Source organism: Acyrthosiphon pisum, chromosome A1 (genome assembly GCF_005508785.2).
Source record: "Acyrthosiphon pisum isolate AL4f chromosome A1, pea_aphid_22Mar2018_4r6ur, whole genome shotgun sequence".
Taxonomy (NCBI): domain Eukaryota; kingdom Metazoa; phylum Arthropoda; class Insecta; order Hemiptera; family Aphididae; genus Acyrthosiphon; species Acyrthosiphon pisum.
In genome coordinates this window covers 53,706,156-53,721,362 of record NC_042494.1, presented here as the reverse complement: position 1 = coordinate 53,721,362, position 15,207 = coordinate 53,706,156, and the positions used below count along the sequence as shown (strand labels likewise).

General features: G+C 28.5%; 3 protein-coding genes across 7 annotated transcripts; 1 reads left to right on the top strand and 2 right to left on the bottom strand.

Annotated features, from left to right (window-relative positions):
- Positions 1-2,408: 2,408 nt before the first annotated feature.
- LOC100163927 (ribosome biogenesis protein BOP1 homolog) lies at positions 2,409-7,412 on the bottom strand. Its single transcript, XM_001952079.5, has 12 exons — positions 7,114-7,412; positions 6,881-7,032; positions 6,705-6,822; positions 6,301-6,636; positions 6,074-6,241; positions 5,817-5,991; positions 5,477-5,686; positions 5,307-5,410; positions 4,998-5,171; positions 4,812-4,911; positions 2,693-2,888; positions 2,409-2,622 (listed from the first exon to the last, which is right to left on the bottom strand). Exons 1-12 carry the CDS (start codon positions 7,216-7,218, stop codon positions 2,469-2,471), a joined length of 1,992 nt encoding a protein of 663 aa, XP_001952114.1. The 5' UTR covers positions 7,219-7,412; the 3' UTR covers positions 2,409-2,468.
- Positions 7,413-7,866: 454 nt separating this feature from the next.
- LOC100569112 (putative nuclease HARBI1) lies at positions 7,867-11,039 on the top strand. The gene is made up of 3 exons (XM_016809589.1): positions 7,867-8,159; positions 8,252-8,410; positions 10,126-11,039. Exons 1-3 carry the CDS (start codon positions 7,954-7,956, stop codon positions 10,946-10,948), a joined length of 1,188 nt encoding a protein of 395 aa, XP_016665078.1. The 5' UTR covers positions 7,867-7,953; the 3' UTR covers positions 10,949-11,039.
- A 42-nt stretch (positions 11,040-11,081) lies between these two features.
- Positions 11,082-14,080, bottom strand: LOC107885883. 5 transcript variants are annotated; one of them, XM_016809590.2, is made up of 10 exons: positions 13,768-14,080; positions 13,585-13,652; positions 13,110-13,190; positions 12,841-12,924; positions 12,580-12,660; positions 12,313-12,393; positions 12,047-12,127; positions 11,747-11,890; positions 11,475-11,677; positions 11,082-11,406 (listed from the first exon to the last, which is right to left on the bottom strand). In XM_016809590.2, exons 1-10 carry the CDS (start codon positions 13,786-13,788, stop codon positions 11,195-11,197), a joined length of 1,056 nt encoding a protein of 351 aa, XP_016665079.1. In that variant the 5' UTR covers positions 13,789-14,080; the 3' UTR covers positions 11,082-11,194. The 5 variants fall into 5 exon arrangements, with proteins under 5 accessions (XP_016665079.1, XP_016665080.1, XP_016665083.1 ...); XM_016809591.2 differs by having other exon boundaries at positions 13,585-13,649; XM_016809594.2 differs by lacking the exon at positions 12,841-12,924.
- Between the last annotated feature and the right edge of the window lie 1,127 nt (positions 14,081-15,207).

Sequence of the window (15,207 nt, the reverse complement as noted above, 5' to 3'; positions counted from 1 at the left end):
GTAGTAGGTAGGTATCTACCACACAGATCACGCACAAGTAGTTACCCATTGCATGTAATAGTAGGTAGGTACCTAATTAAATTATATTTATTTATTAGTATAATAATAAATCGCGATTCCAGTTGCGTCTTAGCCGGTGAGGAGAGTTATCACTTATCGGTAATAGAAAGGGAGGCAAAATTTCTTATGTAAGGGTTTTTTTTCGATTGGACCGATGGCCGACCGAAGTCCTATTGCTTCCCGCGAATGTTAGAGGGTTAGTGCTGGAAATACATTTAGAATGGAAACGTAAGTATAAGGAAGTTTAGCAAGGTCATTAACAGTCATAAATTAGTTCTTTGTGCAACGGTATGTTAGTATTAAATACCATTAGGAACCATTAATATCACGGAACGATATATTTTGGAATGCTCGAATTGGGTGTGGATGTTAAATGGTTTAACAAGCAGGCACGTAATTTAGGGGGGTGGAGGGTGAAGGGAGTGATTGACTCTCCCCCTCCAAAGACCGTATTTTAGTAACTAGTAATTAATTAGCACATTTTTTAAGCCTCAATTATTCTGAAAAAAGTTAATCCCCACCCCCCCCCCCCCAAAAAAAAAAAAAAAAAATAAGCACCAATTACGTGCCCGCTTGCACATTGGCAAATCTATATACCATACGGCTGAACTGTTTATAGATCACATCCCACAGGTACGTACAGGAGTATAGTTTGATTTTAATATTTAATTTAGATTTTAGACTTTAGAAGAGGACGACACAATTATGCAGTCTGGAGTTGGTAATTTTTCTCTTGATTTGAAAGTGAATTTTCTAGATTAATCGTTTATCGAGTATTATTCCAAGATATTTGGACAAAAGCCGAATTGAGTACGTAATTGTGATATGATTTTTGTATCTTGTAAGATTTGTAGAATTCATTAAAGAATAATTTTTTCAAAGAGTTTGCTTAAAGTTGGTGATAAATGAATGGGTCTATACAATGTAAACGAGTTTTTGGTTCCACCTGATTTAGAAAGAATTACCACTGCTATAATACATATTATTAAAGAAAATTATGAAGGCGCAGCCTTATTGAACTTTAATATAAGACATAAGTATAATAATTACCAGTACCTATATATATATTCTCTTGTAGTATTTTACATTTCTTTAATACTTTATTATTTATTAATTTACATGTTTTCATTACAAAACGTATTATACATACGTTATATAATACGTTTTTGTCATGCGGTAAAATTACTCAAGGCGCAACAGAAAAACGGTAGGTAGGTTAGGTACAAGTTAAATAATTTCAAAAATATATATATTTTTATTAAAAGAACATTGGTTATAACATAACTATAAAATCGGTTAAATTAAATTCTCTATTTTTAAATAAAATACTGTAAAACAATGTTGACACGCTTAAAGCTTTATAGCCATGAACATAATCGATTTTTTTAAGTTAATTTTCAATAATAAATTATTGTCAATAGTTTTTGCACGATCAAAAAACTTGACATTGTGATGAGAGATTCCTTATGATTTGTTTAAAATGTAATTAAAAATAAAGTTGAACTTAAATCGACACTAAATTTTTATGATTGGCTTAAGTTAAAATTTTGACGGAATTTGTAAAAATCACATAAATGTGCTAATTATTTTTCAGCTAAGCAACTAACTACTAACTGGACGAAAGTACCATAAACGTCGTTTTAAAATCTGTTTTCAATGGTAGCTAAATATTACCTATACATATCTATATTTGAAAATTATTCAAAATACTACCTACCACAAAGTCTGATAGATACCTAGGTTCTAGATAGGTATATCATAATAATATATCAATTTTTATTGTAGAATTCTTTATTCTCATCCAAACTACAGGAGATATTTTAGTTCTATTGTGACTTGTGAGTGGGCTCTTGAACTCTTCAAACCCTCTATACCTTGAACTTCAAGACATTTTACTTTTAACAGTTCAAAGTTCTAGAAAAACGAAATTTCAAATTCAAATATTTCAAACAGTTTGAATAGCTATTTCAAACATAATTATTATTCAGTTGTCAAGTTCAATAAATTAACTCATACAATTTTCTTTGCAATCTCAAGGCTGAGTCAAGTATGAAAAATAATTTATCAGAATACTTTTTCATATGTTATCACATATTATCAAATAAATAATTCATATAAATGCAATATTAACCAGTCTTAGATACAACCTGTTCTGTAGTATCAGTGTATCACTGTGATTCATCAAGGTGCCAACTTTCACCAATATCCTTCACAGACCCATTCTCTTATTCCTTACAAAATAATGACATTTTATCATCAATAATAGAATTAAAATTAACTGTCAGTTGGTAATCCAAACTATCGTGCTTATTTTTTAAGGAGGATTAAATTTGGTTTAAAAACATTAATATTCAATGTGTATGGTCAAGTATATTTCAAAATCATTCTTAAATTATAAATTTTAAAAATCACGTAAACAGCCTAATAGTTTTGTCTGCCCCACAACTAAACACCCATGGTTCAGTAGGATGGAATGTCACGCCAAAAATACCAAAATCTGAACAATCCTCATGTTCTTTCAGTAATTTTAATGGGACAACTAATGGATTTTGAAGCAAATCACTAAAAATAAAATAATAAAATAATTTAAAACATTGATAAAGAAAATTAAAAATAAAGCAAATAAACTTACTTATACACCATTCCGTGAGAAACAATCAAAGCTCGGTCATCAGAGCCAGATGCAAACAAAGGATAACGTTTATGGAAAGCAACAGAACGTACAGCCGTTGAATGTAATCTAAGAGTTTTGTACGGTTTGGTCGAAAGATCAAGATCAAACCATAACATTTTTCTGTCATACGTTCCAACAATAAGATTGTCGCCACCTAAATATCAATAAGATTATTAAAATAGTAATAAAACAAAACATGACGTATATAACTAGTATACAAAAAAATAACTTTATATAAAATTCAGCATTTTAATTTTAAAAAGCAGGTAAGTGGATGTCGCTCTGCTGTACAGTAGATTACAAGTGGGTCATTGTATAATGGTTGTATTAGATTTGAATTCAATGGTATAATATCATCGTATAAGAAAAACGATTCTGAGCGGAGACAGTTTGTCAGTCTGGATATTTTATATTTTGTTATTATTTATTTTATCATGCAAGTTGAATTAATATTAAAATATGATAATTTTTTATTCGTTTCTATGGTGATAAACAAAGTGTTACAAATTAAAATCCCATTTTTAGCGTTTTTTTTTGTAATTTTCCAGTGGTTTTTCCCGTGGCATTAAATAACTATTAATAAAATCGAAAAATGACCTCTCTAAAGTACCATCTTGATCCAATTTGCTACAAGATAAGGTACTATATTATGTTGAAATCGAAACACTCCTTCTGGAAGAAATGTTGTATACATGATATAAAAAGAAAAAGAAAAGAAAAAAAAATAATAAATAAACACCATTGTAAAAACAATAGCTCCCTCGCTCCGCTCAGAATCTAAAATCAATAAATTAATAAGTGTTTAATGAATTAAAGGCAAGTTACAATTGTAAAATATAAAAATAAATAATTTTTCGACTGTTTACTATTCAGTTACAATTAAAGAGGAGTAGCGTGCAATTTTAACAATATAAAAAGCCTTTAACCCTTTCACTGCTCCAAACGAGTATTATTACGTCCAAAACATTTACAACATTCACTGATCCAGATGTACTATTACGTTCTTGCGTTTATAATATTATAATTTGCCAATAATCGTACAAATTTAGGAAACCTCGGCTCGCATTGTTTTAAACTTAAATAATTAGATCATATGGATCTCAAAATTAAAATTTAAAAATGAATAAAAAATAAAAAATATTTTATTTTAAGTAGCACACACATGTTTCAGTGCATAAATATTAAATAGTGTAACAATGAAAAGGTTAAGGGAGCTTCAGTCTGCCATTTTTTAAAGGGTAAGAATCAGGCTAATTATGGGGCAGGTACATTTGGGTCATATCAATGTGTACAAGTGTAAATTAACATTAGTGTGTGTGAACTACAAGCAGCAGCGTATTTCAAGGCATTGTAGCGCTCGCAGGCACATCAGTATATTAAATTTAGAAAAAATATTTGGTTAGTGCTCAAGTAGAAACACACCTTGGCTGTAAAAAATTGAAAGACTTAGGCTGGTGCGATTTTAATTCTGTAAAAAACCTAAAATGTATTAACATATCCTCGAGACTAAAGAATAGTCGAGGAATTTTTTTAAAATTTGAATTTCTTCAATACATATGATAGAACAAAATGTTGTAAAAACTAAAATTAAATGATATTATAAATTGTAATATTGTCTTAAGTTCAAACTTTGAAAAATCGCTCAGACGATTCTGTAGAGGAGATGTTAAGAAATGTTATTATTTTAACAGTATTAAAATCAAACAATTCAGTCTCACAATTTTGTCACAGCGGAGAGTTTAAAAATTTATTTTTACTGACTAGAACCACCTTAATTAAATCAGGTTTTGAGTAAAGTTATTGTTGATATGTTAAATATTCTTTTTTACTATACATTTTTTTAAACACTATGATCCAGTTTTAACTCAACTCTACTCTGATTAATATTAATATAAGGATAATAAATTACTATTTTATACAGAGTAAATGAGTTACTATAATTTGTTCTTTTAATCTTGTACAGCTTGATCAACCGCTTTTTTGGTGTTAGTTTTAAAATTTTAAATGCAATGATAGAATTATTTTTAATAATTCAAGCATAAATTATTTAACTGATTAAAGTTCAAAATATGTATACCTGGATGGATAGCCATTGATGAAATCCATTTCGCGTAACTCATTAATTTTTTAAATAACTCTTGTTTAACCAAATCATAAATTCTTATATTTTTTTGAGTCTGAAAAATAAAATAGCAGAATTATTAATTTTTTTTTTAAAGTAAAGAACAATGGTTATATATTTTAAAATAAAATAATAATTTACTGCAACAAATAAGAATGGCCTAATTGGGTGGAATAGAACAGATTGCACCAATCCTTTAGATTTAGCAAATGGTAATTGTGAACGTCTAGTAGACATTTGATGAATGAGAACTGATCGGTTAGCACCATCTGGCATAACTGTAGCAGCATAATCTCCCCGGCCATGCCATGTCACCTGAAAAGTACAATTCATCATAATTGTGTAATAGTGGACAATATTTAAGATACCATTAAAAATATTTAAAAAGTATTTATTAATCTAATTATAATTGAGTCACAGCTATAATTTATCTTAAAATTACTTATTTACCTGTTTTATTTCTTTAAAATGATTCAACACAAGACGAATGCCATTTTCCCATTCTTCAGGTGTTGCATCGTCCCATTGAACAACTGCTTTGACCTTATCAGAGACTGAAAATAAATGTTTAAATTATCACTCAACAGACAAGAAAAAAATTGTTTCAAAACAAAACATACCAATAGTCTCTTGAACAGGTGGTGTGGATAGAATAGAATCTGTTTTGGAAATTATTAGATGATCACCAACACCTGGATTTATGATTAATAATTTGCGATCAGCTACAACTGCAACCAATGATAAAGCTTTGTTTGGGTTCCATTCAATACTACGCACTATACCACCAACTGGTATAGTCCTCAAACAACGACCCGTACTAATTTCCCATACTGAAAATAATTTTTTTTTTTTTAAACACGTACAAAATTAGATTGTTTTTAAATAAATATATAATACTTGTTATTATCTATTACACATATTAAATCAAAATATATATATATTTTAAATAGTGTTCATTACTTTTAATGGTCATGTCATCAGATCCAGACAACAAATATTGACCAAGTGGATCAATAGATATACAGCGGACCATATCAGTATGGCCATTAAATACCAATGATTGAATTGTAGGGAAAGGTTGTAGATCTTTAGGACTTGGCAATTTAGGCAATAGATCTTCTGGCTCAATAGTTAACTACGAATAAAATATTAAAATTATTTTATAATTTAATAATAATAATTTGTCATTTAATAATAAAATATAAAAATATACTAACCCTCATTTTCCTAGCTCTAGGACACAAATACAAATCCATACATCTTGTAAATCTCTCCTTGATAAATTTGGGATATGCTGGAACTTGTCTAAGACTAGAATACTTTTGTGGTACATAATGTAACTTGCGCTTCCAAGGAGTTTCTTCTTGTTTTTTCCATATCCTCATCTAATATGAAAAATATTAAACACTGTAGAATACCTAAAGATACAATAATAATAACTTACTTCTCGCTCGTTGAATAAGAACTCAGGAGGAGGATTATAAGACTCTGCATGAGATGGTAAATTTCTCTTTGGTGCAGGTATATGATCAGTAATGCGTCTCATATGTTGATCTTCAGCATCGTCTGTACTCCACATCATATAGAAACTGCGTTCCCGTTTCTTTTCGCGTTCCCTTCGCTTTTGTTCTCTAGTTTTTAGAAGACCTGCTCTTATTAATCTAGCATAACGTTCAACACGTTGAGCTTCCTGTCGACTAGCAATAAAAGACCGTTTGTGATCAGCTCCATTACGAATGGGCATATTCATCACTTCTGATGTAAACCATTCAATCCATGGCTAAATACATATACATATGATTATAAAATATACATGAAATCATTAATTAATGTAATGAAAAACCCTACCGCATATTGCTCGTATGTTGAATCAGGTATTTTACTAGACTCTATTCGTTGAATCAATTCTACATCTTTATCGCTTAAAACGACATCTTGTCCAGTTTGTAAATCTCTAACCGTACGCCTATGATCAACAAATTATAAGTCTGCATTCAAAATAATCACTGATTAATAATTCCTACCAAAAATCAGGGTTCTCCATTTTTTCCATAAAATTATCCAACTGATCTCCACGTTCAGGCTTAATGATTTTATTACCGTCCCAATCATAACCAACGTGTGGATACTCATCATACCAATTCATTGGTATGTTTCCAACAGTGTTCCTGATGTCCTTAAAAATAATATACATATCGTCAAAATGAATTCAAAATCTAAACAGTTAACAGTGAATAACTAGGTAGTATAAACCCACCTCTTCGTCAGAGGTGTCCAGTTCTGCTTCATATTCAACATAGTCGTTTGCTTTTTCGGCAGGCGGCAGACCGTTCATCTCCTCAGCAGGCTGGGCGTCCTCCATTGTTCTTCTTCACAAATCTGAATCGATATTTTTACTATAATGATAAATTATTATTAACACGTTTTAAGCAAAACTACAATGATATATAGTTTAGACTTTAGATGTCCGATATAACCATATAGGTAGTCAGGTATAGATACTAAAGATACTAGTATACTACATAATAATTAATAAAAATATATAATAATCATGCCGTATTGTCGTGTGCGGTGTGCCCGTATCGGTGTTAAGGAGTCACATGGATTTTGCCGTTGCTAACATCGTATACTATAGCACCGAAACCCGTAATATAACCATAGACCTTATACTAGTATAAGGTCTATGAATATAACACCATATTTATACCACTGAAAAATTAATTTTATGACCATGGTATGGTAAATGGTAATCACCGATTAGTTATCAGTATTCACGCATGGTCTTCCAAGTTCCGATAACTACAGGGGTGCGTTCAGAAACGTTATCCATGTAGAATTTATTTTTTCGCTAGGGAACGATATGACTCCGCCTATTTTCATTGAACCATTCAGTTATCAACCAGATTACCGTGGTATGTTAATGGAAATAAGTTACCGTAATTGGTAATATTAAAAGTGATAATATAATCATTTTTTATTTGTATATATTTTATACTATTTATAGGTTTATTTTAATTTGTACAATAAAATAATTAATTTCTTTATTTTTAATCTGTACATCACTTGACATATTTTATGATATTGTAATAATTTTACTATGACTAATCCTCAAAGAATTCTAGCCATAGCGGCAAGTAGTTCATTCAAATTACTTTTAGACTGTGGACTATTCACTTTTAATGACGATGATGATGAAGATGATGAGAATTTAACCTTTGAGAAAGACTTTCCAATCAGGATACAAAACTATATTGAAAATGTTGTTGTTCATTATTCGGATAATGTATTTCAAAGCCACTTTAGGTAAGTAAAAAGTTTACCAATACAATAAGTATTATGCATTCTGGTAAATATTACAAAAACAAAATAAATATGTTTCTTTATACACATTTTAGATTATCCAGAACAGTGTTCTATAATACTCTATTACCAATGATAGAAATAAGTCAAAACAACATGACCAATAAAGAAAAAAAAACAGGAAGACCTGAAATTCCCATAGTAAAACAGTTGTTGTCTGTCCTTTGGATACTTGCCACTCCAGATTCATATAGGTAGGTAAATAGTTAATACAATAATACACTGAAAACTCGTTCTAATGAAAAACTCTATGTAATGTAAATATTACGTTATATTGTTTGGTTTGATTTATAAGTAATAACCTTCTAATATTACCCTCTTTTTTTTTTTTTCCGGTTAGATCGAGGACCGGAGGAGGAACCGCGTTAGCATTACTTCTCCTCATCTAATATTACCCTCTATTACAATAACTATAACGAAAGAAATATCTTGGTCCCTTCAGATTCGTTATAGAGAGTTTTCACTGTACTTACCTTATAGTTTCATAGATGCATAGATGATAATGAAAAGCATTGTATTTATATAAAACCGTAGAACATTATCTAATTTATATAATTTACTAATAATTAATAGGACTAGACATTTTTGATGCATCAACAATAACAAATATTTATAAATATTATATCATAATATAATCCTATATGTTCATGATTTATTGTTAAAGAGTTAACCAAGTCTGACTGTATATATAATATATATAGTTTTAAAATATTTCTTAATGGATTCTTTAAGGTACCAGTATATAATCTATACCATGTAATAGTTAATACTCTTATTAAATCAGTGATAAGTTTTTGTCATTATATCATCATGTATTTAAAATCAAAATCTACCTATTATAATTTTTTATATCAATTTGTTTTAAACTTAAGTGTCATAAATATAATTAACTGGGACAAAAAATATTTCCTAATGTAAACATTTTTTTAAATCTTGCATACACCGCAGCTATACTAATAGCACCCATCCAAACTGTAGTGTTTATTTGTATATTTTAAATATAAACATAAATACATGATGAATATTTTTGTAACATCAAAAACATTTAATACAAAAAGTATTATAATATGTGGATTGGTACCTACTCTGTTATAATTTATAAGCAATGCTTGTGATATGAGTTAGGTAGACTAATATTTTTACAAGTTCAATTAACAATTAAGATTGAGATGAAATAATAATACTAATTACTTAATAAATATTAAAATATACAATAAGTATTATTTATTAACCTAACCTAATTATGCAATTTCAATAATGCAGTTATTCAAAATCTGATTTTTGGAATTTTTAAATATACCTACTTTAAGACCATATTTTCAAATTCTTAAGATATTTTGTACTACTTAAGGAGTCTCTAATGGAGAAACAAACTTCTATTTTTCAAATGAGAACACCTCTTTTTAACTGTAAATTATTCAGTGGATAACTTTTCTGGTATTTAAAATTAAAATTAAAATTTGTACGGGTAGTTTTTGAGTTATTTACCTAGCTTTGTGTTCTAAGGATAAAAGGTCCTTGCGGTAATGAGTTTATAAGATATGGGGCCTATGTTGATTTTTTACGTCTATTTTATATTTATGTAAAACCATTTTTAATGACTATTAACCAAACACTTTTATAACCAAGAAACTACTCATTCAAATTTTGAATTAAGTACATCAAAATTTATAAAAAAACCTACTAAATAATTTACAGTAAAAAAGGGGGATTTGCATTTAAAAAACAGAAGTTTGTACCACCGCAGGATACTACATTAGTAGTAGGGGTATGTTAAGTAGTAAGAATTTGAAAATATAGTCTATGAGTATATTTAAAAATACAAAAATCAGAATTCTCAATTTAACTTAATTTAATTGATAACAAAATACTTAGATTTTTACACTTTATTTCTATGTTTAATATTTAGATCAGTTGGAGAAAAATTTGATATGGGAAAATCATCACTGTCGGTATCATTTTTCAGAATTATCAATTTATTAATAATGAATGCTTCCAACGTTATAATTTGGCCGCACGGAGAAGAAATGGAACGGCAAAAAGAATTGTTTTTTCGCATGGCAAGTATCCCAAATGTCATTGGAGCTGTAGATGGTACTTTCATTCCCATAAAGGCACCAAAACAAGATGCAGAAGTATATGTCACACGAAAATGCAACTATGCAATTACCCTGCAAGCAATTACAAATGCTGAACTAAAGTTTACTGATGTTTTTGTTGGCTATCCGGGTTCTGTGAGTGACACTCGTATCTTTCGAAATTCAGATATATTCATAAATATTATGAGAAATCAAAAGTTTTATTTCCCAAATGATGAACACATCTTAGGCGATAAAGCATATCCTCCACTTACATGGTGTGTTGAGCCATACATAAATAGAGGTCGTTTAACAGAAGCACAAAAAAACTTCAATTTTAATATATCTCGAACCAGACAAACTGTAGAACGTTCATTCGCTCTATTTTTTGGTAGATTTAGACGGTTTAAATACCTAGATATGTCAAGGACAGACTTCATTCCATCTACAGTTCTGGCAGCTTGTGTATTACACAATTTGTGTTTAAAAAACAAGTCAGATGCCAATATAAAAGATTATATTGAAGAAGGGATGAATTTTTTGAGACACCAAAGATCTGAATGTGCTAATCCTACAAGAGAATCATCAGAAGATCACTGCCGTACAGAAGGAAAATTAAAGCGAGATAGAATGTGTGAACTTTACAATGCCTAATACTGCTGATTCCTTTATTGTGTTAAATTTTATATTGTTTAATATGTATTATATAATAAATTATATATGAATAAAATTTTACAGAGTACAATTTTTTTTATAACTAAATTAAGTAATATCACATGTTGTAATAATATTATTTTTATAATAATAAAATACAAAAATATTTAAAAAATAAAATATAATATACAATCTACCTTGATTGCATTGTATTCTCTGTAGTAAAACATAAATAATTCGACTTAATTACAATTTTTCTAAAATTTTGTCCATATACTTTTGATATGTATCAAGAGCAAGTTGTGACATGGCCATTTTTTCATCATGTCTTTTTTGAATAGCTGCTTCGTGTACACTTGGATTTTTTTTTTGTTTTTTTGCTTCCGGAGGAGTGTTTGAAGAAGGTTTTGGTGAAGCCACATTATCCTCGTTGAGGATACCATCACTTTCTTTGAGGCCTATAAATAATAAATGTATTTGATAACTTTATTATAGGTTATAAATAAATTGAAAATGTATTACTAACCATTGTAAACGCGACTAGATGATGCCAAATGCTTTGGTTTTATGTTGGGTTTTTTACCAAATAACTCATCTAGCTCATTAAAAAATTCAAAAGCATAAACAGCACTTCCTGTCTCATGCCTATTATCGAGTTTTTTTTTGTAACATAATAATAAATATTTGAATTTTCCTTGGCATTGATCCTCAGTATATTCAATCTGCTTTCTAAAGATATACAAATTATTTATTATATTATTATATCTAAAATTTTTAAACAAATATCTGAAAATGTACTTCTTTAGATCTTTTGAAATCTGAATCCAACCTAAGCGGTTTTTTTTTGAGTTGGATTCAAATATTGAAATATTATTTTCATACGCCTCAATAAGGCAAAGTGTCTCCGACTTTGTCCAATTTTTTATTCTTTTTTCATTTGTACTAAACAATAAATATATTATTAACTTCTAAAGTGTCAAGTCGTAATAAATGTTAATAACATACTACAAACTATTCATTAACATCTAACTAAATGAGCACTTTTATTTATTATATTGACAAAAAATGAAAAATAATATCAACTATAAACTAATTTACCTTGTCTCAGTAGATAAATTATCAAATAAACTAGTTCCTTTAGACTTTGTGATATGTTGTGGCACTAGTTCTTGGTCATCACTATAAAAAAAATGAATTTGTTTATTAACAGGTGAAGAGGACTAAGAAAGTATAATAAAAGTTGTATAAATTGAATTAATTTCACAAGTTTACCTAGCTTTTTCTTACAGTTAAAACATTATGAAAGTATTTCATATATTCACAAACAATTAAGATTAATATAACAACTATATAAACTTATTTACCTTGCTTCACTTGATAAATTATCAAATAAACTTGTCCGCTTAAACTTTGTGATATGTTGTGGCACTAGTTCTTGGTCATCACTAAAAAAAAAAATGAATTTGTTTATTAACAGGTGAAGAGGACTAAGAAAGTATAATAAAAGTTGTATAAATTGAATAAATTTCCCAAGTTTACCTAGTTTTTTATTACAGCTAATACATCATGAGAGCATTTTATATATTCACAAACAATTAAGATTAATATCACAACTATATAAACTTATTTACCTTGCTTCACTAGATAAATTATCAAATAAACTTGTCCGCTTAAACTTTGTGATATGTTGTGGCACTAGTTCTTGGTCATCACTAAAAAAAAAAATGAATTTGTTTATTAACAGGTGAAGACGACTAAGAAAGTATAATAAAAGTTGTATAAATTATATAAATTTCCCAAGTTTACCTAGCTTTTTATTACAGCTAAAACATTATAAAAGTATTTCATATATTCACAATAAGGATTAATATCACAACTATAAACTAATTTACCTCGTCTCAGTAGATAAATTTTCAAATAAACTAGTTCGTTTAGACTTTGTGATATTATGTTGTGGCACTAGTTCTTGGTCATCACTATGAAAAAAATGAATTTATGTATTAACAGGTGAAGAGGACTAAGAAAGTACAATAAAAGTTGTATAAATTGAATAAATTTCCCAAATTTACCTAGCTTTTTATTACAGCTAAAACATTATGAAAGTATTTCATATATTCACAAACAATTAAAATTAATATCACAACTATATAAACTTATTTACCTTGCTTTACTAGATAAATTATCAAATAAACTAGTTCGTTTAGACGTTGTGATATGTTGTGGCACTAGTTTGTGGTCTTGACTAGAAAAAACAATTTATTATTTATTTATAACAGGCAAAGGGCCAAGAATGTATAGTATATTAGTATACCAATGAGATAAATTAATAAGTATAATTATATAAGTTATATTAATTATACTACAAAAGTAATCACTAACTATAAGGAAAAAATAACACTCTAAGGTTATAGTTAACTACAGTTATCAAGAAACAATAATAATAGCATAGGCCATAGCCACCAGTCACCACTATAAGTATTAATTTAAAGAAGAGAGCATTTATGAAACAAAAATCAATCACAACAGTGTCTATTAAATTAATATTCATTTCTTAATAGACTTCTTGAGATAGAAATATTTGCCAAGTACTAACATGTTACAAGACATTTGCTTGGTATATTTCCTTTTTAACTTACCTATGACTTTTAAGATGTTCGGACATTTTATCTGAAATAATGTAAACATTGCAAATGGGACATTTCTTCTGAAACAAAAACATTTAAAGTACTTACTACTCACTACTTATATATATGTTAAAATAACATATAATGTTAGGTATATAGTATGTTAAAATTTGCAATATTTTTTTATACACTTACGACTGTGACCTGAGGAAACATGTTTGCAATTAGTAGGTATTTTAAATTCTTAAATTACAAATTATTCAACACTAAATCACGAAGCACTAATTGACATTTGACAATTGTCATGTTCTTGTGTTTTCATTCTTTGTTCGTTAATTAATATAATAATATTTTAATTTTATGGCTATTTCTTGTTTTATAGGATGTCATGATTTTGGCGCGAATTAAATGTAGGTTTCAACCAGTAACCATTATAACCAATTTTGTTGTGACGGTCGACAGAGTCCGTTAGAGGAGATTAGTTATCTAGTTAGTTATCTACGTTTTTGAACGCCGACACGCCCTAAATACTTTCTGAACGACGGTGGGAATTGACTGATGATAGTGGATAACGTTTCTGAACGCACCCCTATAGGTATTGAAAACAATTTGAAGAAAAGCCACAATAATATCGTAATCGACAAATGACTCGTACAGTTGTACCCATCTCGGTAATAACTAATAACAGTCATAATCTATTAGTTACCAACAATATCTGCGGGTAGGGCCATATTTATAAAACTCTGAGGCGATCATAAAATTCCACCCCTCTTTTTGGCCGCCAAGGGGGTGGGAAGGATGTCCAGTGTTAGAAATAAAAATTTTAAATACCCCCCTATATGAAATTATAAAACGTTATACTAGTATTTTAAATAAAGGAACAAACAATACGCAGGATTTTTCAATGAGGGGGGGGGGGCTTGAAAATTAGTTACTATTTTATTTTTATTTATTTATTTATTTATTTATTGAATAAAATACGGGACAAACACAATTTAAATGAACATTAACAAAAAAAAACAAAAACAATTTTTTTAATTAAATTAAAATTACACAGAGAGTGACACAGTGATACAGTAATACAGTATAATTAATAGTTAAAAAAAATAGAGTTAATAAAAGTATAAAAGTATGTATAAAAGTTTTCGATACAGATATTCACTTCCACCTATCAATCATGATTATCATTGGGGCTGTGAATTTGTAGTAAAGTGCATTTTTATGGCGATTGTAAAACGTACCTTTGTAAGTACATAATTTGAATTATGTTACCACGAATCTATTTATAAAAGTTTTATTATTTATTTTTTTGCATTTTAAGGTCATATTTTCCTTTTTTAGTTCATTTTCCTGTATTTTCAATCAAATTCCGTCAACTGCCATGGTTAAAAAACATTTTTTTTTTTGCTTTTTTTTTTTTCCAATGCAATAGCAAGGACTTAAGATGAATGAGGTGCCCGCAAATAAATATATTTAAGTTTGTTTTATTATTTTAACAAAATAAGTACATAAAAAAAATGTTACGAGTGTAAAAATTCAATCAATAATTTTTATTATTTATTTTTCACATTTTTATGCATGTAAAATATAATGTGCTAATGTATGATATCCTATAAAATCAATATAAATACAACA